General features: G+C 45.9%; 1 protein-coding gene across 1 annotated transcript; it reads right to left on the bottom strand.

Moving 5' to 3' along the window:
- Window positions 1-492: 492 nt before the first annotated feature.
- Window positions 493-24,839, bottom strand: SLC5A9 (solute carrier family 5 member 9). The gene is made up of 14 exons (XM_026854068.1): window positions 24,696-24,839; window positions 22,634-22,705; window positions 20,045-20,149; window positions 18,000-18,164; window positions 15,345-15,450; window positions 14,690-14,770; window positions 13,706-13,911; window positions 12,764-12,899; window positions 11,763-11,870; window positions 11,433-11,583; window positions 10,060-10,228; window positions 9,288-9,503; window positions 2,860-3,007; window positions 493-1,444 (listed from the first exon to the last, which is right to left on the bottom strand). Exons 1-14 carry the CDS (start codon window positions 24,822-24,824, stop codon window positions 1,236-1,238), a joined length of 2,001 nt encoding a protein of 666 aa, XP_026709869.1. The 5' UTR covers window positions 24,825-24,839; the 3' UTR covers window positions 493-1,235.
- Between the last annotated feature and the right edge of the window lie 893 nt (window positions 24,840-25,732).

Here is a 25,732-nt window from a genome sequence, read left to right on the forward strand (position 1 = left end):
ACGAACTGAGGATGAGTGGGGAACCATGACCTGGGCTCCCTGTGCCAGGTGGGCACAGAGCCTTGTTTCTCCTCTCCTTGCTGGATCACAACTCATTTTCTTCATCTTTATGGTGTGTGATTCACTGTGTTTCCTCCCCCTGCACAGCCCACACCTGGTGGCTTGGACGTAGTCCTTGGATTCTGGAGTGGAGGGTCACATCCCCATGGGCATATTTAGCCTTCTCCATCTGAGCATCCGACAAAGATATTTACAGTGAGTACTGCTGTCTTTTCCTCTGGAGGTGGTTTAAAAGGTTATGGCCATGCGACATTACATGTTACCAAGATGGGTCAGAGAAGCCCATACTTGCTCAAGAAAGCAAGGTCCAGCCTTGGATCTGGCCCAGGGAGGGATATTTCTTTTCCCGACCACAGCCAGGTCATCGTGGTCCCAGGGAGACCTTTGTGCGTCAGTGCAGGATATATAACCACAATAACCCAAAGTCAGAATTGGCTTTGTTACTAAGGCACCTTTATTGCTGGTAATGCTGTTAAGGGGCAGGATTGGCCCAATGAGTAAACAGGTCCAGGCTGTTGTAAGAAAGACCCACCGTCACGCAGCAGAGTGGACAGGGTGGGGATGCTCGCTGCCAGTGCCAGTGGCTGGGGTGGGGGGTGGAAGGGGTCCAACACTAGTCCTGGGGTGGCTGTGGTAGCCAAGGTTGTCACTGCAGAACTAGTCCAGTGGTCCCACAATAACCCCATCTGAATTTTGGCCATATAAAAAAACTGCAGGTAGTGCTTAGGTCTCCTCCCCCACACCAGTGTAAACCATAAGCCCTTCAGAATTCCCTCCCCTCAGCAAAACAGTGCAAAGTCAGCCCTGAGCTGGTGCAGGGAGGGGGAGAAGACCCAGCCATGCCACAGCTGGGCTTTCCTAAGCCTTTGTTCTTTGCTGGGCTGAACTCTGCACCTTTAAAATTGACCCCAGGTCTCCTGATTTGACCCACACGCTGTCCCACACATCCCCTGCATCCTGGATATGACCAGTGTTGAGTCTTGGTCACCCCTTATGGAGAAACCGAGCCCCGCAGCCATTCCCAGCCCGCAGTGCCTCCAGGGAAGGGCAGTGCTGAGGCGTGCCAGCGCCTCCGGGGACCATCACCAGGGCCTCTCTCACCCGATGCTTCTGGATTAGACATGAAGATGAGGCCCCCTGAGAAAAACCAAAGCCACGTGCTGCGTGACCCCACCTCAGCCAAAATATGCCCACAGAAAGACATTAATGGTCATCAGGACAATCGCGTTAACGTTGCAAACAGTCTTCCACAGGGGCTTCTCCTCGATGCTGGTGAGTCTCTGCTCCAGGGCAGCTCTCTCCTCCGGGGACAGGGTGGGTGTGGGGACAGTGGACAGACCACAGAACCACAAGTACAACATTTTCCAGCAGGGAGGCTTGGCTGCTGCGAGAGACAGACCAAAAAATGGGTGTTATCACCTAGCTGGGACTCTTCTTTCCTTCCTTCCACTAGTCTGGAGGTGCATTGACCAGTCTGGAGTGGGGCTTGAGATGCACCTAGGCTGGGAAGGGGAGGGAAAGGGAAGGGAAAGGGAAAGGGAAAGGGAAAGGGAAAGGGAAAGGGAAAGGGAAAGGGAAAGGGAAAGGGAAAGGGAAAGGGAAAGGGAAAGCTCTGCCTCAACCGTGTACAGCACAGCCTGATTACAGTTGGTTGATTGCAACACCAATCGTTCATTAGTTAATTAACAGACCTCTTCCCCCTCCTCCCCGACCCAGCTTCCATCCACTTTCATAAATTCCTGACAGCATGATGGTCCATTTAGAGATATCCTGGCTTATTTATTACACGTGACATGCCAGGTGAAGTATGTGTTTTAATTGTCAGCCCTGTGCTGTGTGTATTTCACTGGCTGTTCTTTCCAAATATAACCTTTTTTGAAATGCAGAATGTCATAAGGCCTTGAAAAAGGTGTTACCTGGAAAAAAAACATCATTAAACTGTCAACTGCTGTGTTTCGCATTTCCTTTCCCATCATTAGTAATTACCAAAATACCAAGACATTTGTTTATAAAAATCTGAGCTACTTAAGTGAACTAGGAAGTGATAAGAAATAATAAATAACGCTGAATGGCTGCATTCAACTTAAACCCAAACTTACTCTACTGGGGAAAAAAAACTATTAAGAGATTTCTGTCATTGTTCACTTCCGTTTAGCTTGGCTGTAATTGGTACCAGTGTCCTTTGGACTGACCAGCAAATGGAAGGTGAAGAAGTCTTGTGCACATGCCCTTCTTCTGAGACTTCTGCTCTATAACCTTGGAAGGTTAAGCTCAAAACCAGAAAGCTGCATTTTTTTCAATGGATTTGTAGAATAAACCTCTCTCCACTCTGAAAACAACTTGCCTATGTATCATGTCCTGCTACTGTTCTCTCTCCTGACTCTAAGGAGTCCAGCACACCATTAAGTGTCCAGATCTGAAGTGCTAAAACACCACTGTGACTTGGGCAGGACTGGACTGGGGTAGTTTGTGTGGGTAAATAACTTGTTCTGAGGAGAAGGAGGAAAACTTTTTACTGAATGGTGGGTTTTCTTTTTTTTTTACAGAAATGGCAGCTCTTCTGAGCCGTTCAGAGGATTGTGACATGAAGGTAAATGCTAGAAGATGTGCTGGGAGGACCAAGAACTGCAACAGTTTCATTTGTCACATCCTTACAACTGATATATACCCCTAAATACAAGCCCCAACTCCACTGATTGCAACAAATGGCCTCTCATGAGCTTTAGAGGGACTTGAATGAGATCTGGGCTGTGCACTCACATGCACATGAGCGTGCTTGTTCACAAACAGCCACCCTACCTGCCTCCTCCTTATCGCCTGAATCTGCACTTTCGACCAAGTCACTCTCTCCGTTGGCTGGATTGATCTGTGCTGCTTCACTCTTGTAATTTTTCAGGTCAATGGCAGGCGCTTTTCTGTGTCTTGTCCACCATGTCAGGCAAGCGAGCTGCAAAGTAGAACAGAGAACAAACAGGTTATTGCCTGTCAGTCCCAAACTGGCATGCCAGTCTTCTCCTTCTCTGGGGGGCACAGATCCAAGACAGTGCCAAGAGACCTGTTCTGGGGCAATGGTTGTTCCCCCACCTTCTCTCACCTTCCCTCTGCACAGGTGCCCACACCCTGGAAAAGAAGGTTGGTACCATCCAGTTGGAGATGAAAAGCTGAGAAAAAGTGTGAAGTAATCTAGTTTCTTTCAATTTTTTTTAATTAACTTGTTCCATCCCTGTCTTTACCAGCTGTAACCTTTTAGTAGACATTGAATAAGCAACTTCTTATTTGCCAAGCTCACTTGATTGACATGTAATAATGATGATCTGTGTCCAGAATGGCAGCCCTCCAACGGGGAAGGGTAATAAAGTAAATTAAAAAAAATAAATAAATAAAAGAAGCCAAGATAACCCTCTCTGGTTACAGTCAATCACAGACAGCAATTGTATGCTCATCAGAGAAAGATCGGTCAGGTGTTGGAATGCAGATATATGGCCATAGGGGCACCATGCAGTTATATGGCCATAAGGGAACACTGGTATTTGAGCTGCTCCTTCTCTGAGTCATGGGGAGGGACTGGAGGATCTTCTGTCTTGTCTCAGTTGTTGTTTTATAGAAAAAGAAAGCCCGATGTGAATATTAAATGCCACAGTGGAGACAAACTCACATCAAACTGGCAACCTGTACTTCCAGATGAGCTTATCTCAGAGCTCTTAATGGGAAAAGTAGCCGTATTGTGTCTCTGCTCTGTTACTGCAAGTACGTGTTCAAGAAGTACAACTATGTGGGCAGACAGCCATGACAGTGAATACCAAGTCACAGTTTGCAGGGAGGAGTATACCTTACATTAGACCAACAGGTGTAGTTACAAGTAGAAAAAAATGAACTCTGGGCACACACTGTAAGACTTGCCCATCCAAATGCCTGTTCTCTTTTTTGTTTGATGGTTGGTTTGGCTATTTTTCCTTTGTTTTATAATTCCAGTTTTCTCTGTTGGGCCAATACAAGACATTACCTCTCTCTGCGATGTTTCAGTGAAAGAACCACCCAAAGCCATGGAAGATGATCAATTTTGGACAGGCTGCTGTGGCTGCAATCTGATGGGCTTTACAAAAGCAGAAGATCTGAAACTCATCCTAGGGCAAATCTGAAAGTCGTCTCCTCCCTGGGACACAGGGAGCACACAGGAGGCATTGGTCTTGCAAGCCTCACGGTGGTCCTTTTGCAGCTGTGGGGTGGGCTGAACCATCCCAGGGGCTAAGGTCTTTGAATCTAAGCCAGGCCTGCTGCTTCTTTGGCTGACCATGGCACACCAAGGAGCTCGGTGGCATCGGCACTTCCTAACCTCTGCGTGCTCTGGCCAAGCCAGGCAGCAAGGACCACACTCATCAGTCCCACAGAAACGCAGCTGCCCAGGTCTGTGGCTGTCCTCCCGCTCCAGCCTGCTGGCTGCCCTGCAGAGGAGCCCCAGGATGGGACCGGGGCAGCGCGGCTGCCGTGCTGACAACAGGTCAGGCAAAGTCACGCAGCTGATGAGCAGCTGTCTCCCTGCTCTGCCCGTATGGAAATGAATGTCTCAAATGGGTCACTTACAAAGTAACGTGAGTTTAATTTTTGAATTTTACACACACAAATCTAGGCAGGAGTTTCCAGCTGACACAAAATGTTGCATAATTTCCAGAAGATTTATAGCTTTATTTAAATCATTTTCAACCAAGATGAGCACTGGGCAGGGCTAATCCTTCTTGTCACGATGTGCTAAATTGCTTTGATTTGATGATCCTCATCTTTCTCAAGGATTTTTTTTTTTTTTAATCACTTAGGAAATGTCACTGGAACATAGCAAAATTTCAGGGTACTAAAGAATTTCAGAAACTTTAGAAACTTTCTTCTTTTCCCTCCTCTTCCTATGTGTCACTGAATGACTGTCTTCACATCTGAATGACTGTCTTCACATTGCAGCAAAATTTGCAAGGGCTAGAGTTTCCCTGGGCTCAGACTCTGCCAGATGGGAGTGATTCCTAGTTTAAAGCAGCATAGACACACAGGTAATCTCATCGCATACCATCCCACTGACCCACCCAGGAGCTGGTGGTGACCACAGCCAAATAAAGCAAACCACCACCCTAGAGGGCTCCTTGGTGAAGCATCACACCAATGCTCCAGCTTCAAGCTCCCCTGCAGTGCATTTTGGCTGGCTGAATTCCTTCAAGTCCCCCTTTCTCCTCTTTGCCATCACCAGAAGGGCACATGCCTGGCAGCATTGTGTGGCCATGGAGGCCACCGTGGTACTGGCTATGCTCTGCTGGCACAAATTTATGAAGGGATGGGGAAGGGGGAGGCAGATGATGGCCACGTGTTCTGCATGCCTGGAGAAAGCAAGCAAATACATAATTAAGAACTGCTGATGGGGGAGCTGCATTAGCAGAATTGACCTGGACCTTGGAAATGATGCCTGAAGCTACCATGCCCAAGGGCAGGGGAGCCAAGGTAGCTGCTTGTCAGGTCCTGGGGAGCCCTGTGGGTCTGCTCCCCATTGCAGAGCCATGCCTGGGCACTGCTCAGGGAGCCCTTGCTCCTCTATGAGTGCCTGGCTCCCGCAGGAGCTGAACATGCTTTGCTCTCAGTGGCACTAAAGGATGCTGTGGGAGCTTCAGTTGCAGCACCTCAAAGTGCACGGTGTGGGCTCAGGCCATCCAAAGAGGGCTTGCTGCTCCTCCCAGGTTATGCACAAAAAGGGCAGACCTAAAGACACAGGGAAAACATCCCCAACCCCAGAGTACATCAAATGGAATTGCCAATCTATCAGCCTGTCTGTCTGGTGAGCCCTGACCCCTGGGGAGGTGCCCTGCTCGTGTAGCGCTCATGCTTTGTGGGCTGTTCCTCTCCCTTTTCACCCTCACATTCTCCTTGGACAAGGGAGTTTGCAAGAACTCAGCAAAGTTTTTCTTTTGTTGTTTGTAAAGTAGAATAAATCCTTCTGTTCCAAAATGCCATCTGGCACCTGACAGTTGTGTTTCAGCTTCACAGTCTCAAATTTAATTGTAAGCTCTTTTGCAAGGTTTTCAAGGACGGCATGACACAATATGGACTATCTACAATGAAGACATATGAACTCTGGAGCATACCAAACAAATTCCTTGCATACTTGTTTTCCAGCACAGCATCAATCACCACAGGGATGGGAGAGTGTCCAAAACAGCAGGAGAAAATGCTACAGCTTGCAGTTCTTGGATTGTAATTCATTTAAAGTCGGGCACATTAGCTGTACCACTCCAACATCAGATACAAATCTCTTTTCTCCTTTTGCCTATTTACTATCTCAAAAGCATTGAGATTCAATATTTAAAGTTGTCCAGTGTAGATCCTCAGCTGGTGTAAAGCTGCATAACTGCGCTCAACAGCTGTTCCTGGTCTTTGAAGGCAATGGAGCTATGCTGATTTACATCTGCTGAAGTATGATCTATCACTATAATTCCTTGGCTTTTTTCTTTGGCGGCTTGTTTTTCTTTTCCTTTTGCTTGACAAAATAAATGGCATAATTCCTAGCTCTTATACAGTGTCCTTCATCATTACATCTCAAAGCGCCGCACAGATAAGGGCTGGCAGAACTAGCCCCATGCAATTTTTATGGGGGAAATATCTGAGGCCCATGAAGCGAATTGACCAACACATGGGACTGGGAAGCACCAGAGCTTCTGATATCCTCAGCTAGGACACCCACTGCCAGTCTCCCCCTCTCAGCCACTATCATGGGGACATACAGGCTCCTCCCCACAGGGTTGCCCACTTGCATGACAAAACCCAGCAACCCGAGGTCGCTAATGGCCAAACACAAAGTTCAGGTGCTAGTTTCTATCCAGAGGGTTAGAACCCGACATGTCCATCCTGATTTTTACCCCCTGCCCTTCCTTCCCAAAACCCTTCTGTCCTTGAGCCACTTCAGCACAGCCACAGACAAACTTAAGGTGAGGAGACAGGCCTTGCCTGCAGGACACTGTGAGGAACCATGCTGCCAGGAGTGATGGTCCAAACCTACACCTGCGCTCATGTCTAGGGCAAAAGCTGGGAGAAGCCTGACTGAGGGAAAATTAAAAATGTTGGGTTTAAGCTGCCCACTCAGATTCATGACAGACAGGCAGCAACCCATCAATGTTGGCACCTAACTCAGCTTAAACCCCATGCCTTCACTTTAGTTGTTCTCTGAGGAACAAGGTCAGACCTTTCCTGTTGAAAATGGGGATAAATAGTAGAAATTGAATGGAAATTAGACTAAAACCGAATAGGGGCAGACTCTCCCATTTCTACTGAGATATGGGAAGAGGGAATTAGCTACCACTTAGTGGTTGAAATTGCCTAGCAGCCCATCTTATTTTCCTTGTGGCGGGAAGATACTGATGGTGGGGGGCACATGGGACATGAATGGTCATCACTATCATCAGATGATTGATCTGAGTCTCTGTTTCCAGCCTCTCACTGTCACAGGAAATATCATTAATTCTCATTAATTTTCTTCGACGTAATCTCTTATATAGAGATCAAGCTCTGAGCTCAGCACTGTGTGGGGTCCATAGCCTACCAAAAGGTTATCCTGACCATCCCTCTTTAGAAAACTTCCCAGAAAAAAAAGCCCAGCCTATGTTTGTTCTTGTCCAGCACTTCTCTTTAGCAAGACCTCCTACCTCCCTGTCTCTCCTGATATACCTGGGGTCCAGCCACTACCTCTCATCCTTTATTCCTCTGGGATAACTGCACACAGCTGTTTCAGACAAAATCCTCCCTGACCATCCAATCGGCATTTGCCCCTGGACTACTTCCAGTCTGAATCCACATTTTCTGAGCATTTGCTCTTTGAAGAATATGTCAAATAAGGTCCTTTAAGTCCAGCACCTATAAACTCACCTATTTCTACTGAAAATCTCCTCTAAGGAATCACTTATGATAATAAATTCTCTGATCCTGATGCTACTGTAGTAGGTCTTTATCCTGAACTCTCCTCTTAAAATATGCTTTAAATGTTTTTATATCTCTGAGGTCACACTAAAAAGCCTGTAGGTGCTGTGGCCAGTTTCTTAATTTCCTGAACTGTTGGTATGATGTTCACTATTTGCCAGTGCTATGTTAATGCATCTTATCTTGCTATTGCTGTGGGCAGGGAGCACTGCACATGTTTAGCTATCACAGGTCAGATGATGAGTGGGAACTCATTAAACCACAGTAATTAATTGCTGGCAACCATCTGGCCACCCCTGAGCAGCAGTGAACAACGTAAGCAGCAGAACTAATGGTGCCTCCTTGCCAGTATTTCTCTCCCATGTGGATCCTCTGATAGCTAATAAAAGCAGAGACTTTATCTCAAAGCAGACACAAAGACAGTCTCTCTCTCTCTCTCTCTCCCCCCCCTCCTCTCCTCTATCTGAGCACCTGCTTTCATGTAATCTTTAGGAACTGGGTATCTTTGACACTACTAACATTCAATCAAACATTGATGGAACTGGTTAATGCTTTACAAGTTATGAGGAAGCAACAGATAGAAAATGCTATGATGGCATCACCCTCATTTCCTCATGCAGTTAGACAGGAAATAAATAGGTCTTTTAAATCTACCCAGTAACCTTTGTTTGGAGGTAGACAGCAGTTTTGTTATATTGACAGCTGCTTTAAAACTTCAGACTGGGAAGAGCTGCTTTAAGGTTTTATTATATAAAGCCTCCCAACTCTGCACGATTTTAATGTGTTAAGTAAAAGAAAGTTGTGCCTGACTCAAAGTTATTAAATGTAATTGAGATCACATTGGGACAAAATGTTATTTTCCTAAATGCCCATGTTGCAAAAGATATTAATCTTGTTTGCCTGCAAGATTGATGCTGGCTCTGCTGAAACAGAGTAGATGCTACAATTAGATATATTTAATTCCTCCTCAGCAGTGCTCTGTAATACGATTTCATCTTCTTCCCCTTCTTCTTTTCTTTCCATTCTAGTTGTGATGGGCTGCGGTGTCTGCCCAGCTCTAGGCACAGCATGGGAACTCACACTCAATTTCAAGCACTCAGTGCCCTCAGGAAGCATTAACACTGTGCAACCTGGGGAATAGAAAGCTGAGAAGCAAGGGCTTCTTTGCAGCATATGCATTACACACCATTTCTTAACCAGGGGAGGAAAAGAAAAGGACAGGTTTCAGAGATTTTTGAAAACCAAACAGGGGCTCTGAGAAAAGGGTGCCTCTGCAAGTCACTTACCTTTTCTTCAGGGATCGGTGGGGTGCAGAGACTAATAAAGACGATGACAATCGCAGTGAGGACACAGAGGATGAGGGCAAAGTAGAGGTAGTGCAAGTCCTTTAGCACAGCTGGTCTTCTGTCCTCCTCACCACAAGACGGTGTGCTATAAATAAACTCGATGATCATCCGAACAAGACCAACAGCTAGTCCAACCATGAGGCCCCAGAAAGCACCCTGAGAAAAGGCAAGCGTAAAGAAAAGGTCACTGCACATTACCTTTGGTTGGAGTTCTCTTCTTTTACCCTTTTCCTTTTTCCCCTTCCCTTCCTTTCCCTTCCTTAGACTAAGACCTTTCATGCCTGATGGAAATCCACACTGACATGCATCAAAGGAGGACATTTTCAGTTAAAAATCCTCATTTTCTCTTTCTGCCCTCGAACACAAAACACACAGAACATAGAAAATGCAAGAGTGTCCTCCTAACAACATTCCTCCAACTAGACTTTGATGCATCATTCCTAAAGCATTGAACAAATTTGCCTTTTGTCCTTTCAGATGAGACTCAAGAAGTACCACTTGCAGTGGCTCTTTGGAAGTAAATACACATAGACTGGAGACTGGGCTAAGTTCCACTAATGCATGCCAGGGAAAGGCTGTCTAATTGTCACCCTTTAGCTGGACTGGCTTTGATTTTAAAGAGTCTCAAAGGCTAGGTACTGAGAGAAGAGTTGTGTATTTTATTTTATCAAATTAAATATGCATATCAATTTGTTGTTGACACTCCACTTACTGGCTCATTAATCCTCTTGCAGAAGATTGCCAAGATGAAGAGAGCTGTGATCGGTGGGGCTAGATAGCTGGTTATGGACTGAATGTAGTCAAAGAGCTTGCCGCTGTTGGCTGACTGAATGATTGGTATCCAGAGAATACTGATGACTATAAGGATGAGGATAAAGACTCTGGAAGATGAGGATAAAATTGCATTAGCTCTGCAGGTGGTGGAGTCCACCTGAAGTTTTGCAGCAAAGCACACTTACAATTGCTTTCAGAATTTCCTAAGAAAAAATCCACAGATCACTCTCAAGAAGAACCTTTCCTTGTTACACAGGAAAAGAGTAAATTGCTCTCTTCTAGAAAGTCAATTCAACCAATTCCCAAAAATAACTTCACAGATTTCAGAGTGAGCTGAGCTAAAACTTGCCAGTCAACATGCATGAGAGATCCACAAGGGCATGGTGGCTCCCACTGTCAGCTGGATCAGTGCAAGCCCTTCAACCTGGTGTGTCCTGGAGAGTAACGTTCTCTGAAGGACTAGCTCTTGGATGCAAAAGACAGAGGGAGCTGGTAGTTTGTGGAAGCAATCTTTCTGCCACCTTTCCAAACAGATAACATGCTCAGACTAGTGCCTTTGCCAAATTGCAACTCATTTGCTGCTTATTAAAATTGCTTCTGGGGTCTCAGGTGCATACCATAACCCTTCTTCATCTTTGAGTTATATGTTACAGAGGCTTCTCCAGATTGCTGAACAAGAGGTACTTCACCTCTCACTACTCAACAGTGGTAGAGTATGAGATTGCCTGCGGTCTTCAACCACCCCACAGCAAAGTTCAGAAGTTAACGCTCATGACTGGAGAGGAAAAGCACCACAAACACACAGAAAGCAGCTTAAATTCCGCTCTTGGGAGGAGAACTTTATATGACCCTGATATCATGCAATACCAAAGCTTGCTTGCAAAGGGCACTACAACATCACAGAGATAGAGAGCTGGGAGGCCTGGCTCTCTGCACTTTTCCATGAAAAAAAGGAGTAATTGCAATGTATCACTCTTGTCTGATGCAAAAATAACATGTTCTTAAAGACCTCTGGTGACAGTGACTCTAGAGCACCTTTGGCTTTTCTAAAAGTTACATTTAAGGCACTATTTATGTTAAGTTTAGAGAAGAGAGAGGCAATGATCTACCAAGCTCAGTGGTACACTCAGTGTTTCTCTCTGACCAGGTCTATCTGAGATGAAGCTGGAAAATGTACTGTTCTTTCCCAGGCTGCAATCCTGCTCTGTATTTTAGGCACCAGATTTTTCTCAGTGAGTCTAGACGGAAGAATGTAAATGCTGCACACAAAACAGATGATGAGAGCAATGAGACATAAAGAAATGTAAGGACCTGCCCACAATCATCAGCTCCTGCTCCGAAGCCTTTCTGCGGATCCGCTGCCAGATGTCTATAACGAAGAGAGTGCTGCTGCTGTTGAAAATGGAGGTGAGGGAACTCATCAAGGCTGCCATCATCACGGCAATCATCAATCCCCGGAGCCCTGGGGGAGCAAAAAAAGGTAAGGAAAATCAGGAATAGACCTTTGGCCTCTCAGCACTGTTTTTTCATCCTGATGTCTGGTAACTGCAGTAAGATTTCCTCAGGATGGATAAGGGCAGTCTGATCCCCCCATGCAGAGCATGGCTCAAGCCCACCTCCACAAATGTAAAGATTTCTCACCATCAGGCATGAGTTCTATGACGAGTTTGGGGTAGGCAATGTTGGAACAACCCACTGCAGCTCCACAGACCCTTTTACAGATGTTCGGGTCCACGCAGCCCACTTCATCTGCAGAAGACAGGAAAATAACAAGAAGCCAGTGTAAATCCTGTTGAGCCACAGGTTGTTTAAGTCAGGGGAACAAATCTGGATGCCTTGTGCAGTTTTGTACAAATTCAGAGGTGCAGCTGAAATACAGCTAGAATGAGGGGAGCCGAAGAACTTTTTACATCATAAAATAAAGGTGAAACTTTGAGAATACAATTTGTAATTCTGTTCAGAGTACAGATATAACTCTCCTAGATATTGTATAATTGCAATCCTTGATGATTTTTTATTTGTGGGAACTGGACTGTTTCCATGGATCTGTCATCTGGGTTACCAAGGATGTTGCAGGCTGACTTACTCCTATTTGAGGAAATGTGAGAGAGACACTTTTCTCCAGGAGTGGTCCCCTTAACCGGGGTATTCTTCCTGGGAAGCAGCATACTCTGGAGAAACTAGCAATGAATGCTCCTTGGGAGACAAGAAGAAAGGAACTCTTGCTCTTTCACAAAAGTGGGCTGTTTTGCACAATCCACCAGGAATTGAATGAATCTGTGTGGTAGATTGCTAAAAATCTCACCAAATACCTAATGAAAGTAATCCATAGGACCTGAAGGACAACCTCAGTGCTCCGTGTATTTCATCTCACTGACCTCCTCCAGATAGATAGATGCATGTCCACGGCATGGAGCTGTATGCCCCCAATGGCAAAATATGCCCCTTATGAATACTCCCAGTGACTTATGCCAATGTTGGAGAAATGGAGGTAGAGGTAGGGCATGGGAACACCATTGTACAACAGGAATCTATATGAGTATGCCTGGAGGACAGTGGTTTCTGAGGTGTTGGTGGACCTATGTGAGATTAGTGGTCATGGCAGGTATAAAGCCCTGTGCAAGGAACATAGCAAGGCTTACCTGGGTAAAGAGCTCTGCTGATCATTCCTGGCATGACAATGAAAAACATAGGGAAGATTTTCAGATATCCTCCCAGCACCGATCCACCTTTGGCGTGGGAGAGGTTCTTGGCAGAGAGAGACCTCTGGACTATCACCTGCAATCAGTGCAGAAAGGCAGCAGAAAGTAAAACAGAAGCACTACAGAGGGAGCAGGATCCCTCCTCTGTCTCTTGTTCTCATGGATGGTCTTCATCCAGCAGGGTACCAGGGTGTTTTTCATGCCAATGGCAACTTTCCCATCTTGGTTGACTGCAGCCTGCTGCCACTGCTCAGAGCTCTGTGTGCAGGCTGTAGGAGAGCGCAGCGTGGAAATTTCCTTTACAGGAATCATTTTGCCCTTGTCTGAAATGAAGCCACCTTGAGAGCTGGAGACAGCAGCTGTACGGCAGCAAGAGACAAGGAGTGAAGCAGACTGTAGGTGTTTTTCTAAAAGTTCAGCGATGGGTTTTCATAATTATCCCATCTTAAAGCACAAAAGCATTGTGTCTTGAGAAACACATACAGTCTTCCTTGTTTCTAGCTTGGAAAGGAATAAGAAACATGAGATCTCTGAGAATATGAATGGCTTTTCTGGAGGTCTACACAAGGTCACTGTAAGCCAGCTCCACATCCACATTTTCATATCCTTTTCACGTTAACTGCAGGAAGACACCCGGTACTCACCAGTCCACAGTGGGATAAAGACAAAAGAAAATAACCTGCTCTCTCTGCACTAAGTGCACAAAATTAGCAACTTGCTGAGAAGGTGGAATGAGTGAGCTATTCTGGTCTAGACCAGTAAAGAGGTAGAAACTCCTGAACAGTGAGACATAGTCATGTTTCAGCTCACAAATCCACAGAGGAGTGGACTGGAAATAACAGTGTGGTGGTTTGCCTGGAGAGAGAAAGACTTTTTTTTTACCTGGTCAGTGCACCAGCACCAAAGAGCCAGCACAGAGAGGCCAAATATAAGGCCAGGCCAAGGAATGTCTCCTGTGACTGGATCCCTGAACAAATGAAAGGCATCTGCACGTGGGAGGTGACAGGTTGTGTTTGGGACTATGATCTTTGGCATTGCTGTGCTGTATTTCTCCTGAAGTCCTTCATACCAGCCAACTTTTTCAAATCCTAAAAAGAAAATGCCAGTGATTTAAGGTCTGGTGCTCTCTGCAAAGTTACTTCCTTATCTGAGTCTCATGATTACTTTTCTCTTACTGTCCTCTCATCTCCTTTCTTTTCACTCCATCCTTGCTTTGAGCAGTCAAGGTTTTTACAGGAGACAGTTGGATCTTGCCCAGAGTCCCTACAGTTTTAACAGTGTACCATAGAAGAGGGACAAGGCAGGAAACTCTCCATGATCCTAATGCCCACAATGTCCTCAGCATCTAGTCTTTGCTCACACACCCTCCAAGGGCTGGAGCAGGATGGTATGACATGAAACAAGATACATCTATATTTCTGTTTGCCAAGAAGGCTTAAAGCAAAGACTAATGATGGCCAGTTCCTTGTTGCTTTTTTATCTTTTTGTAATGCTCAGTTACACCCAAGATGAATCCACTGTAACTCCCAAAGTCAACAGGGAATGTCAACAGAATTACTCTGAATTTACATGAGCATTGTGAGAGCTGAATCTGGCTCTGGGAATGCAGTTTTGCAAGCTCTTTAGCAACTCCAGGTAAGCCCAAACCTGCAAGGTGAATTTATCCCGAACATCACCTCCATACAGTTAGTGCAAAGGATGAAGCAAGTCTGACAACTTGGCAAATAAGAGTTGTGCTGGCACGACTTCTGTGAGTGGTTAAAACTTGTTCCTGCACCATACATGAAAGGGAGAGGTACCCTGCTAAGGTCTAACGACCTTGGGACCATTAAACTAATGTGTGATGCCACTGCAGGTTCCCCTTACCTATGAACATGAGGACCAAAGCTCCCAGCACCATGATGAGGGTCTGCAGCGCATCTGTGTATATCACAGCCGTCAAACCACCTGTCAGAGAACCAGAGACAACGGGCAGCACATCACCATATACAATGAAATGGGTACCTCTCCTGGAAAGAGGTTTTTCTTGGCCCCAGCCCTGTGATTTCAGGACAGACCCATTGGGAGAAGCTGGCACTGAGCTGGTCCCCAGGAACCTATAGCTCTCACAAGCCCTTCTGTGAGGAATGGCCTGAAGGTCTGGTCCTTGGTCATGACAGGACTTGGAGGCAGTTCAACATCTTAGTATCTAAAGATGCTAATGTTGAAAAAAGAGAAAAAAAAACAGCAAATACGGGCAGTGGTAGCTATCTGCACACAGGGAGCTGGGACCCTTTTGTAGTGTTAGAAAATTCTCTAGAAAATGGTGATGTTCCCCCCATACCAGTTTCCCTTGGGCCATGAGGGGAGAGGGGAATAACCAGAGGTCTCCAACAGCTGAGAGTAACAGGGCAGGTACTACCAGCAACTGGGGGAATCTCTCCCTCAGACCAGGACCTGAATACCATCCTCTATGTAGGAAAGGGGAAATATTTATCTTGGGCTACAGTTTATAATGTTTCTTTTAAAATCAGCTATTTACCAGCTATGGTGTAGACAGCAGTCACTGCTAGCAAGACCACAGTGGACAAGTAGAGGTTCCAGCCCAAAGAGATTTGGATGAACAATGCTCCGGAAAAAATGTCTGTCTGGAACAAAAAAAACCCAAGGGCAGTCTGGCATTAGTAGTGCTTCGTGCAAGTGAAATCTAATAAAGCATCCTGCAGCCCTCTGCGGCTGAAAGCATTGACGAGGGAGGACACCACGAAGGTGAAGTGGAGGAGGAGGAGAGAGCATGGGGCTGTTGGCTGTGAACCTTCTTGTTCTTGGTGTAAGGAAAACCTTTCCTCCATTTCAGAGCTCTCAGCATCTGAGAGATGGGGCAGTAGGAGGCTGAAAATCAAGGTCCCATGCCAAAGGACCACAAAGCAATCAATCTTACAGGCAGCCTTCATGGCATGTAATCCTCACCGGCACAGACAGGTATTGATGGAAACTGCCACTCCTTTTACTGACTGTGAAGACATCCGTGGGGAGCAGGAGCACATGTATTCACAGGCAGACACAAGAGGGAAAGGGGGGACAAGTAGATGAGACCAGTTTCTACCCATGACTATACCTTGGTGGTCTTGCATCCAGGAGACACTCCAGCTTGCAAGACCCCTAAAGAATCACTGATGTCTTGCGCCATGATTTACTTATCTGAAAAAGGTCAAGAGCTTGCTTTTCTAGACACGTAGTTCATCTTAGTAGAATGACCCCAGAAAAACAGGTTATACCTGCTGAGGACCTCACTAGAAACACAGAAACCTCCATCAACTTTGTTTTGCTTGGACCTATTGGCAGAGAGAGTGAAACCAGAAACTGGGGGAAACCTGGAATTATACAGATAACATCATTCAGATACAGAAGGTGATAGGGGAGATGTGTATGTTGGCAAACCAATCTGAAGGACACCTGCAAATCTGGTATGGGTTGGGATACAGGTAAAGACATTTGCCAAGGGAGACAGAAGGGGTGGGGCAAGATTTCTATTTGCTGTGCCAGAAATAAGTACTTTAAAAGCAAGCACCCAGTGCAACGCCTGACCTCTGCAACCCTGAGACAGTGTGTCTTCACAGGTTTTTTACTTCCCAGCAGGAAATAAAAACACCTCTGTAGCCATGCAGGATCAGTTTTTTGACAACACTGATATTGAGATCTCTGGGTTTTTTTGCAAGCAGGGAAGACTCTGCAATGCCCTAGTTGCTAACCTATGTTTGGGCAAAAGCTCTGGGAGAAATATCCTTCTTGTGACCAACTGCCTGCTGTCCAGCCAGCCGCTAAATGAGCTCTCTGCAAACAATAGTCCTGCTTAATAGAAAGCACCTGTCATGCCCATAAACTCCACCAGCCACATCCATCAGCCACGCGTGAATTAGCTGCACAGAGGAGAAACCACTGAGATGAAACAGCAGTGACTGAGGCCAGGGTCCTGCTCTGAAAGGCATTGGCAAATACCGCTCTGCTGAAGGTCATTTTAAAGATTGGTCTCTCTTCACCACGTACACTGAGTGTGCACACTGTGGTGCTGTTGCAGGAAAGATCTTCTATTTACCCCTCATGGGTAAAGAGGCTTCAAGTGCCTCTTTGCAAGACGTCATCCTGGGCAATGCTTCAGTCCCACAGAGCAAAGAACCTGGAGGCATTGATGACAGCAGTGGGTGACATGACCAAGAGCTGGCCATTAGAGGAGGAAATTTGTCCCATAACCCCAGCCTGGGATTCCTCATAATGCACCTCCCAGGACCTGAGACATAAGAAACCTGGGAGAAGGACCCTGAAGCCACCTGCCAAAGGCACATGAGTGCCTCACCTCCAGTCAATGTCTTTAAAGGCAGTTCGACATCTAAATACTTCAGTAGGATCTATTGAAAACTGACTTGTACTGGCCACGGGACAAGCAGCAGAACTCAAAGGACTGTATTTTCAGTCCTTCATGTAATGGGCTCTGAAATACAGTCCTCACCCTCCAAGGGCACAGGTAGTTCTTAACAAATCTCTAAGCATAAGTTCTGCCTCTATTAATGGCATTTAAATGAAGATAAATACCCAGTAGCATACACTGTATTTGGCTACCAGCACGGTACAATGCTACAAGCAATCCAGGAAAAATTCTGAGTTTTTTTAAGAAAAAATTCTTAAGCCAGAACCTACCTCCCTTTCACCACACCCTTTTTATACAACACAAGTGACAGAAAGAGACATACCTAATGCTGAAAACTCAGCTACTAAACAACAGATTTATGATCATTTAAGGGAATTTCACATCTACAAGATGCAGCCAGCCAGATCCTCAGGTGGAGTAATGCTGCAGCTCCCCTGGCTATATTGCCTAAGGTTTGGTCTGACAGAAGAGGAAAAGCAGGCAGACAACTCATGGTACTTACACTGTTTAGTAATTAACTGCCATAACCCTGTAAAGTTCTCACTGTGCATTGCTGTTTAATGAGGGCTCTCTCTCTCAGGATAGGTCTCCATGATCAATACAGAGGCAGGTATTTACTTGAGCAAAGCAGCACACTAACACACTGCAACTGTTTATGGTAGCTGAACCGGTCCTTTCAAGGACGTCTGAGTTACCAGAGCTGCCCTGCATTGTACCAGGATGATCTACCCCTGCCCTAGACACAAGGGTTATGTTCAGTTGGATACATACGGATATCTTGGTGAATATATAGAGAATGAGGGACAGTACAGACATGTAGATTTGTATCCTCTGCCCTCCAAATCTCTTCTGCAGGTATTCAGGCATGGTGACCACTCCTGCTGCAATGTAAACGGGCACAAAGATCCAGCCAAGAGCCAGAAGTGCCCAGGTAGCCTGTTAAGGAGACAGAGAAAATAAAGGCACATGATTCAACACAGGGGAACATCCTTCTCCTCTGTTCTTTCAGCAAACATCCTAAGAAAGCAGAAAGGTACAGTGACATGCACTATATTTGGTAAACAGTCTGACTTTTTCTCCCTTCTCAGAAGATGAGATGGCAAATGGAGGAATTATTATAATTCAATTAGAAGCTTTTGAAGTTATCCTCCTAAGCCCTGTGTCTCTCTGTCATGGGTGGCACATCCTGTTCCATCTCTTGGTCTTTTGGGCAAGATGGTGTATTCTGTTGCTCTAGATTTCTGAAAGATGGTGTTGTATTAGGTGGCCTTTGAAACCACTGATGCTGCGGTAGTGAAGAGTTAAGTGATTCAGAGAAGGATGGGAGCATCTGTTTGTTGCTTGATTAGCAAGTGATGAGGCTGAGGCAGCAGACTGTCCCTGTGGAGCATAAAAATAAGCAACAGCAAGACTGCTGGGATGTTCTCCTTGCAAGCTGACACAGATGTGCTTCTGCTGCTGTCAGATAAAGGGGCAGTTCAGTTGCTTTGCCACAGGTGAAGGGTCTTTTGGAAGGTGTAAAGGCATCTCCCATCATGTATTTTTTCTCTGAAACACAGCAAAAGGCCAAACAGGAAATCTTGAATATAAATAAGTCATTTGACTATCAAACCTCACCTCCTGGCTGTCTCATGCCATTACCTTTCATCTAGGTACCTTACATTAGATCAGATTTTACTTTGATCAGTTAAGTTATCAGAAATGAAACTGATCCCTGTGAGCAGAGACTGTGAGTGATGAAGGTGAACAGCCATGGTTCCTGAAGTGCCTGAGACTGACTTGGCTAAAAGATGCTCATATAATCCCTGCAGCTGAGTGATGTCACATGACAAAGGGAGAGAATAATGGCATATCTAAGGTCCTTTTCCCATCTGAAAGAAATGAGTCTAAACTCATGAAGTTAGATGTGCCCTGACATACAATCTTCTGTTCAGGGGCTTCTAAAATGACTTGAATAAATTTACTTTAAGTACAGCGATATTGGTATGTCTTACGTGCACCAGGCTGAACACAGGCTCTGGTTTCTTCATGAAGAAATTAAAGGTGATCTTAATGGTTTAGAAAAAAAACCACAAACAAACAAACAAACAAAAACCAAAAAAAACAGTGCCATGAATAGATATCCCAGGAAAGAGACTTTGGTTGGCCTTGTCTGTTCTTGGCAAGTATCTGGCACTATTAGCAGTCTCTGCTGGTATAGACAAGAGATTTAGAGTTAGGTGAGTGATATTTATTGTGAGGCTGGCACTAAGCTCAATCCTCATCACTGCAGCTGAGAAATTTCATTAGCATCACACAAAAAAAGGCCTGGTTTTCATGCTCTGTGTGGTGTCAGTGGCAATTTTCCAGACCACTTCAGTAGGGCAGAATGAGACCTGCCTTCACACCCAGATGTTCACCCCAGAGATGTCATATTTTGGCAGTTGACAGGTGAATGCAGTGTTGCCAATTCTCATTGCTTTACGTTGAATTTAGAAGCACATGTTGCTTTTTTTTTTTTCAAACTCCCTGTACCCAGAATCCTGTGATTATCCAAGTACATTTTCAGCATTCATTATCTTCATAAGTGCAGACTAACACTTAAAAATATGGCCCTGTGCTTCCTGTGAAGGTCAAACAGCTAATAATTTTAGTGGATTCCACTTAAACTAAAACAAAGATCTCATGTTTTCACAGCTGTCTGAATGCCTGGAGGCTTCTCTCCTGAGGCTTGAGAACTTATAGTTGCCAATACTGTTAGCATCTGATTTTGGCTACACGTCCCCAGTCCGTTTGTAAACAGTGACATCTTAGTTGACAACATAACTGATGCTTACATTCCACTCAAAGCCCCCCACAGCAAGACCCCCAGCTGCTCCAGTGCCTGCCAGGCCGATGAATAAACCACTGCCCACGTTGCTTGACATCAGGGATGCTCCAATCTGAAACACATGGCACAGGCACAAAACCCAGAAAGTCACCTTGAGGAAACTCTGTATCAGCCCAAACATTTTCCCCAGGCACTCTCCTCCCCAGGGCCTTGTCTGCTTGTAGGTAGCTAGCTAGATGTTAATGAAGAGTTGGGTTTTTCTTCTCCTTTTAAAGAAAACTACGGTTTTATATCTTAAAGTGTGTGTGTCTGCTCCTTTCCACTAACCCTGCTCCAGTGCAGCTTAATCTCAGAATCAGGGTTCACTTTGTCAGTGGTTCTCCTACACGCCTGTTATGGGGAGTACAGCAGAGTGAGGGAATTCTGGTAGCAGCCACAGATGCCTCAGTGTCTATGAAACATGACAGATTTCTCCATTGCCTTGTTCCTCAGCCAGCAATGTGCCCTCTCCAGCCTTGCTGACCCTTGCTCTGCCTCTCCGTGTCTTGCTGACAGCCCAGCCTCTTTTAAGTCTTGCTCTGAACATGCATGTGGAGGCTACACAGCCATGGTGACAGGAGTGCTCTCTTGGAGCTCCTCCTGAGGGAGGCGATTCCTGAACCATAGCAGGGACATGTTAGAAACATGCAGACCTTTTGTGTGCAATGTCTACACATAGGTTCAAAGATAGTCAGCTCTGCTGTAGGCTGGAAAATGCTAATGCCTCACGTTAACTTTAACTGTAGACTGTGGCCTATCCTTACCATGGTTCATTGACACCCTAATTGGATGAATGCAAGTTCCAAGGAACTTTAAACGGGGCAAAGGCTATCAGACTTAATTACTACTTTTATTTGGCACAAAGCCTCACCTCCTTTCTGTATGACGACGTCAAATCCCTCTCAGGGTCAAACACGAAGTTACCCAAAGGACAAGTCTAGACCTTTTGTCTCTAGAGAAAATCTGCTTTTAGCCTATGAGGAGCTTTACTCTCCTTACTACTGCTACATGCGAAACAAGGAATGATGACATTTGATCTGCTTCTCACCTTTGAGCAAGGTAAAACATTAATATGGCATCAACACCCACACGGATTCCTGACAGCAGCTCTGCCTTCTTGTCTAAAAAACCTCTTGATTAGAGAGCTGGCTGCTGCTACACGAATTTGCAACTGAGGTGGGGACTGGTGCCATCAAGAAATGTAAACTGTTCTCTGTATCTATATCAGACACAGAAATACAGGAGATACATTGCACAGGAGCAGCAATGTAATATCAGGGTTTAGTTGCGACTATCTAACACACAGCAGAAATCTGTCACCCCTGTAAAAAAAAAATAAAATACACGTAAACCAGTCGTGTACTCAAGGTGAAGGCCACGAGGAGCTGAGCCTGCAGGAGTGCTGCAGAGGTGGAATCAGCTCTCTGACAAACAGAGCTGTAAAGTGAATAGCATTAGAGGTTGCTTTGAACCTAGAATTGTAAGTCAGGAGAGCCAAGAGCCAAGAGCCAATCTGTACCCAACAGACTCTGTTGTCACCTGTGATTGGAGCCAAAAGCAGTGAGAACTTTTGGGGTTTGTTTGTTTCTTTAAAAAAGAAAATAATAATTATGTTGGGGGGGATAAACATTCCATTTTACTATCTTTTAATTTTTCCCCTCCTAATTTGAGAAAACCATCAAGCTAAGGTTTTCAATTAAACGTCACTTGGCCAAGACAGAAGTATAAAGAACATTTAAGAAATAACAGATTTAAGAGAGGTATATGTGTCTCTGATGGAAGAGGTTGAAAATTTAGCCTAGTGAATTTATGGGCAATGTACATCCAAAGGAAAAAAAAAATACAATGTTTTGGTTGAGAAGTGCATTCCGTTACCCATGACTCACTGGAGAGATATATGGGGCTAGAGTCTGGCATTGGCTGAGAAGGATCTTTATTCCTGTGGTGGTTTTATTCCTTTCAAACTTTAAATTATCTTTATATGTACCTTTCACTCCCAAGAAAAGGCACCTTCAATAGATTTTTTTTTTCCTCATAGTGAAGATTTATACTTCAGTGGTTTGAAGTTTATATCCTTTACATTGTTAGTCAATAATCTCAACTTTACTCTAAACAGCAAGGGCTCAAAAAGTCCTGGGCTTTGGGATTATTTTTTCTTGAGTCTCTGAATGCTTTTTTACTGGATAACACTTTCCTAGATTACTTAATGCTCTCTTGGCTTGGGGACAATGGTATCTTCAGTGAGTTAGGGCCAAAGAGTTTCAAACCCAGTTAGGCAGTCAGTGCTCCCTCACTTCCATCAATGTGAACACTTTTATTGCTGACTTTAGCAGAGAAATTGAGAGTTGAAAAAACCTGAAAATGCCGAACAGCTGCTGGCCCAGCAGCTCCACACTGTAGCCCATTAACAAAGCTGCATGGGATGATTACTGGTGGATTCTCTTCATCTCAAAACTACAGTCAAAACATGTATGGACTGGGTCCCCTCACTAGACCTGCCCTCCTTACATCAGGAATTGCTTTCAAACCATGAAAAAGAGGGACGCATTTCACTCACAGGCCACCAAGTCATGGATCGTCCAGCTAGGAAATAGCCTCCAATGGTCCCCCGGCTTGCTCGTATTGATGACTGGAAGCACAGGAAAAAGAAAAGTGTTTTCCTCCATTCACCCACACTCAAGTCGTACCCAGTGCCCATCCCAGTAGCCTTGAAACATCCCATCAGAAACTTCTTGCACGACTCTAGTCCTACCCCCTTGGGTGTCACTGCAGTCAACCAGCTGAGCAGCACAGACAGGTAGTGTGTGGCTCTGATGCAGGCTGAAGCAGGGCCCCTCTGAAAGGCATCTAGTTTTGAGAAAATCTGGGGGTTCTCTCCTCTCAGCCCTGTGAAATACATGTTTGCAGCTCCAAGAAAGGCTGCCCACTTTCTGATTATGGTATGCATTAAAAAGGAAACAATTCCCTCCTCACTGTCCAGCACCCCTAGAAAATGCCTTCAGAACCAAGTAAGGGAGAACATGGCACAGGGGTGAGAACCAGAGGACAACCTTGTACCCCATGGGATGCCACCAAAGACTGCAAGTGCACTCCAGGATGGCTACCAACGTCCTGCTGCAGCTCCTGCTGCCTTGCTTCTTCCCGCTGCTGCGGATTCAAGGTTTCCAGCAGCCCCACACTTGTACGGTCACGTCGCACAGTCCCATCTAGGAACTGCATGAGAACTGCAGTTCAAGAGCAATAGGATGCCCACAGGCCAGCAAGCCCCTCCGATGTGACTAAGGCTGACTGTGTGTCCTGGTTTCGGCTGGGATTGAGTTAATTTTTCTCCTTGGTAGCTAGAATAGTGCTGTGGTTTGGATTCAGTATGGGTTTGGTATGAGAAGAATGTTTTTAGTTGTTGATAGACCAAGGACTTTTCAACTTCTTATGTCCTGCTGGTGTGGCAGGTACAGAAGAAGCTGGGAGGGAGCTTAGCCAGAGCACTGGATCCAAATTGGCCACTAAAATATTCCATATCATATAATGTACTGCTCAGTACATAGATGAGGGTTGGCCAGGCAGCTGGCACTCTTGCTTCCAGGATTACAGTTTCAGGCCCTTCTCTTCTCTGGGATCACTAGCTGGGAACCTGCTGGGCATCTGTCAGCGTGTGGTTAGCAATTGCACTGTGCATTGGTTTGTATTTTGAATTATTTATGATTATTAATGATAATTATTAATCAATATTAATCAAATAATGATTATAATAAGAATTTTATTTATTTTATTTCCATTACTTAAGAGTTTTTATCTCAACCTACGAGTCTCCTCTGCCCTCGGGCAGGGAAGGGTGAGCAATGGTGCTTGCTGCTGACTGGGTCTGACCATGAGACTGTGCTTGCTGTTTGCAGCAACCAGGAGCTTGCAGTCGAGCACTGTAATAAAATTGTTTGCTGCAAAACGCCTATGCACATGGCAGCATCCAGACTGGTGAGCAGCACTGCCACCAAGCCAGGAGAATCCTGAATGTCTGGTCTCTGCATCAGCTCCAAAATTTTTTTGGTGTATCTGTGAAGTATGCCAGGCTTCACCCATTGCTTCTGACTCTCTTTGTGCAGGTTTCTGATAGTCCAGCTCTGGAAAGAAGCTGCTTGTACCTATTTAATGACTTCTCCTTGAATGTACCAACTGGTAGTTAAAAAACACTAGAACAACCAGAACATTATGAAAGAGGTCTTGGCAAAGCAACAAGAACAAATAATTAGCAACAACCTTTTGAAGTCAACCAAAGCTTTTTGAAGTCTCATTTCAGTCTTCTCCACCTCAACCCTGGCCTTTCTTTTGCCCCCTGCCAGCCCACACCCTGGTATGAGACTACTTTGCAGAACACGAGTTAGACCTCCCCCCCAGAACAACCTCCAGGGAATGACCCCTTCACTGTCCCCATGTAGGGGTAGGGGCTCACAGGAAGGTCACCATGACCCCCAACTTGTTCACTAGGCCCCTGGATAACGGTGTGCACAGAGGATGCCCTTTGCAAGCAAACACCTTTGTACCCAGGAGAGGCCCAGAGAGGGTCAAAGGCTCTCTGCCTCAGGCAGACCTAAACCCCCACCTCAGTCACCTCAGAGACTCACCCATATCCCGACGGCGAGGACGAAGGCGAAGTAAAACACGACAACGACGATGTCTGCCACCTCAAGGGCCACTGTTGTGTCTCCCGGCAACATGGGCAGCTCCGTGGTGGCTGGGGTTGGCTGGCTCATGACTGCAAGCAAACTGCTGATTTTCTTTCTCACGCTGGACTTTGGTGCACGCTGGCCTTCATCGCTTCCCTTGTAATAATTAACAGGGTGAAGAAGGTGTGAGTGGGGAACAGGAGCCAGGCAGGACTGGGGCTAGCATTCTTCCAGCAGGAGGTTTGGCTCCATGGCTCATCAGTGAGGATCTCCACAGAGCTCTGTGGTGTGAACATCCCTCCCAGATGCTCCTGCATCCTTTTACTAGCGGTCCCCTCTCCTGTCCATCTACCCATTGGTGACAGCCACTGGGATGACAAATGGGTAAGCGTCACATTGTTTGATCCCCCACCCCTCATTCACATCACTTTCTCCACAGCATCCTGTAAGGGAAAGTTCCTCCTAAGAGAAGCTGCAATAGAGAAGGGTTGCTGTTTCCCCCTGGTGTGGGTGGTAAGGATTCTGATCTGTGCAGGATGGGTGCAGCACCTGCACCCACCCCCCAGGGGCAGGACCAGCCACAGGTGAGGGCACTGGAGCCCCTTTCTTCATTTGTTCCAGCTGTGTGCTGCCTCCTTCCCCATCCTGTGCTGCAGCCCAGGGACAGTCCATGCTGCAGAGACCCACAGTCCTGGCAGATGGTCAGCAGGCAGGGAGCACGTCTTATGCTGTACATTCACTTTGCAGATAACAACAGGGAGTGCAAGGTGGAGACAGCTGAGTTTTCTTGGCAGGCTCTCCAGCGTGCACGTGGGCAGCAGCAAAGGAGTTAAGCTGCTTGAGTGACGAGCAGAGCCAATGCCAGGTCACCCACATAAGTCAGGAAAGCTGCAGTGGCAGCAGCTGTCTTAGGCCATGGGCAGGTAGGAGGGGACTGTCCCCTACCACAGCAGCAAACTGCAAACCGCAGGTCCTCCTCCCCATCCCACCAGCTG

Source organism: Athene cunicularia (genome assembly GCF_003259725.1).
Source record: "Athene cunicularia isolate RWA chromosome 8 unlocalized genomic scaffold, athCun1 chr8_part1, whole genome shotgun sequence".
NCBI lineage: Eukaryota > Metazoa > Chordata > Aves > Strigiformes > Strigidae > Athene > Athene cunicularia.

Bases quoted from the DNA above. Each gene is read 5' to 3' on its own strand.
- SLC5A9 (XM_026854068.1), bottom strand. From the start codon at position 24,824: ATGAGCCAGCCAACCCCAGCCACCACGGAGCTGCCCATGTTGCCGGGA. The intron at 14,771-15,344 runs GTAAATAGCTGA...GTTCTCTGACAG, and splicing joins TGCTGTCTACACCATAGCTG to GTGGTTTGACGGCTGTGATA. The intron at 3,008-9,287 runs GTAAGTGACTTG...TCTACTTTGCAG, and splicing joins CACCGATCCCTGAAGAAAAG to CTCGCTTGCCTGACATGGTG.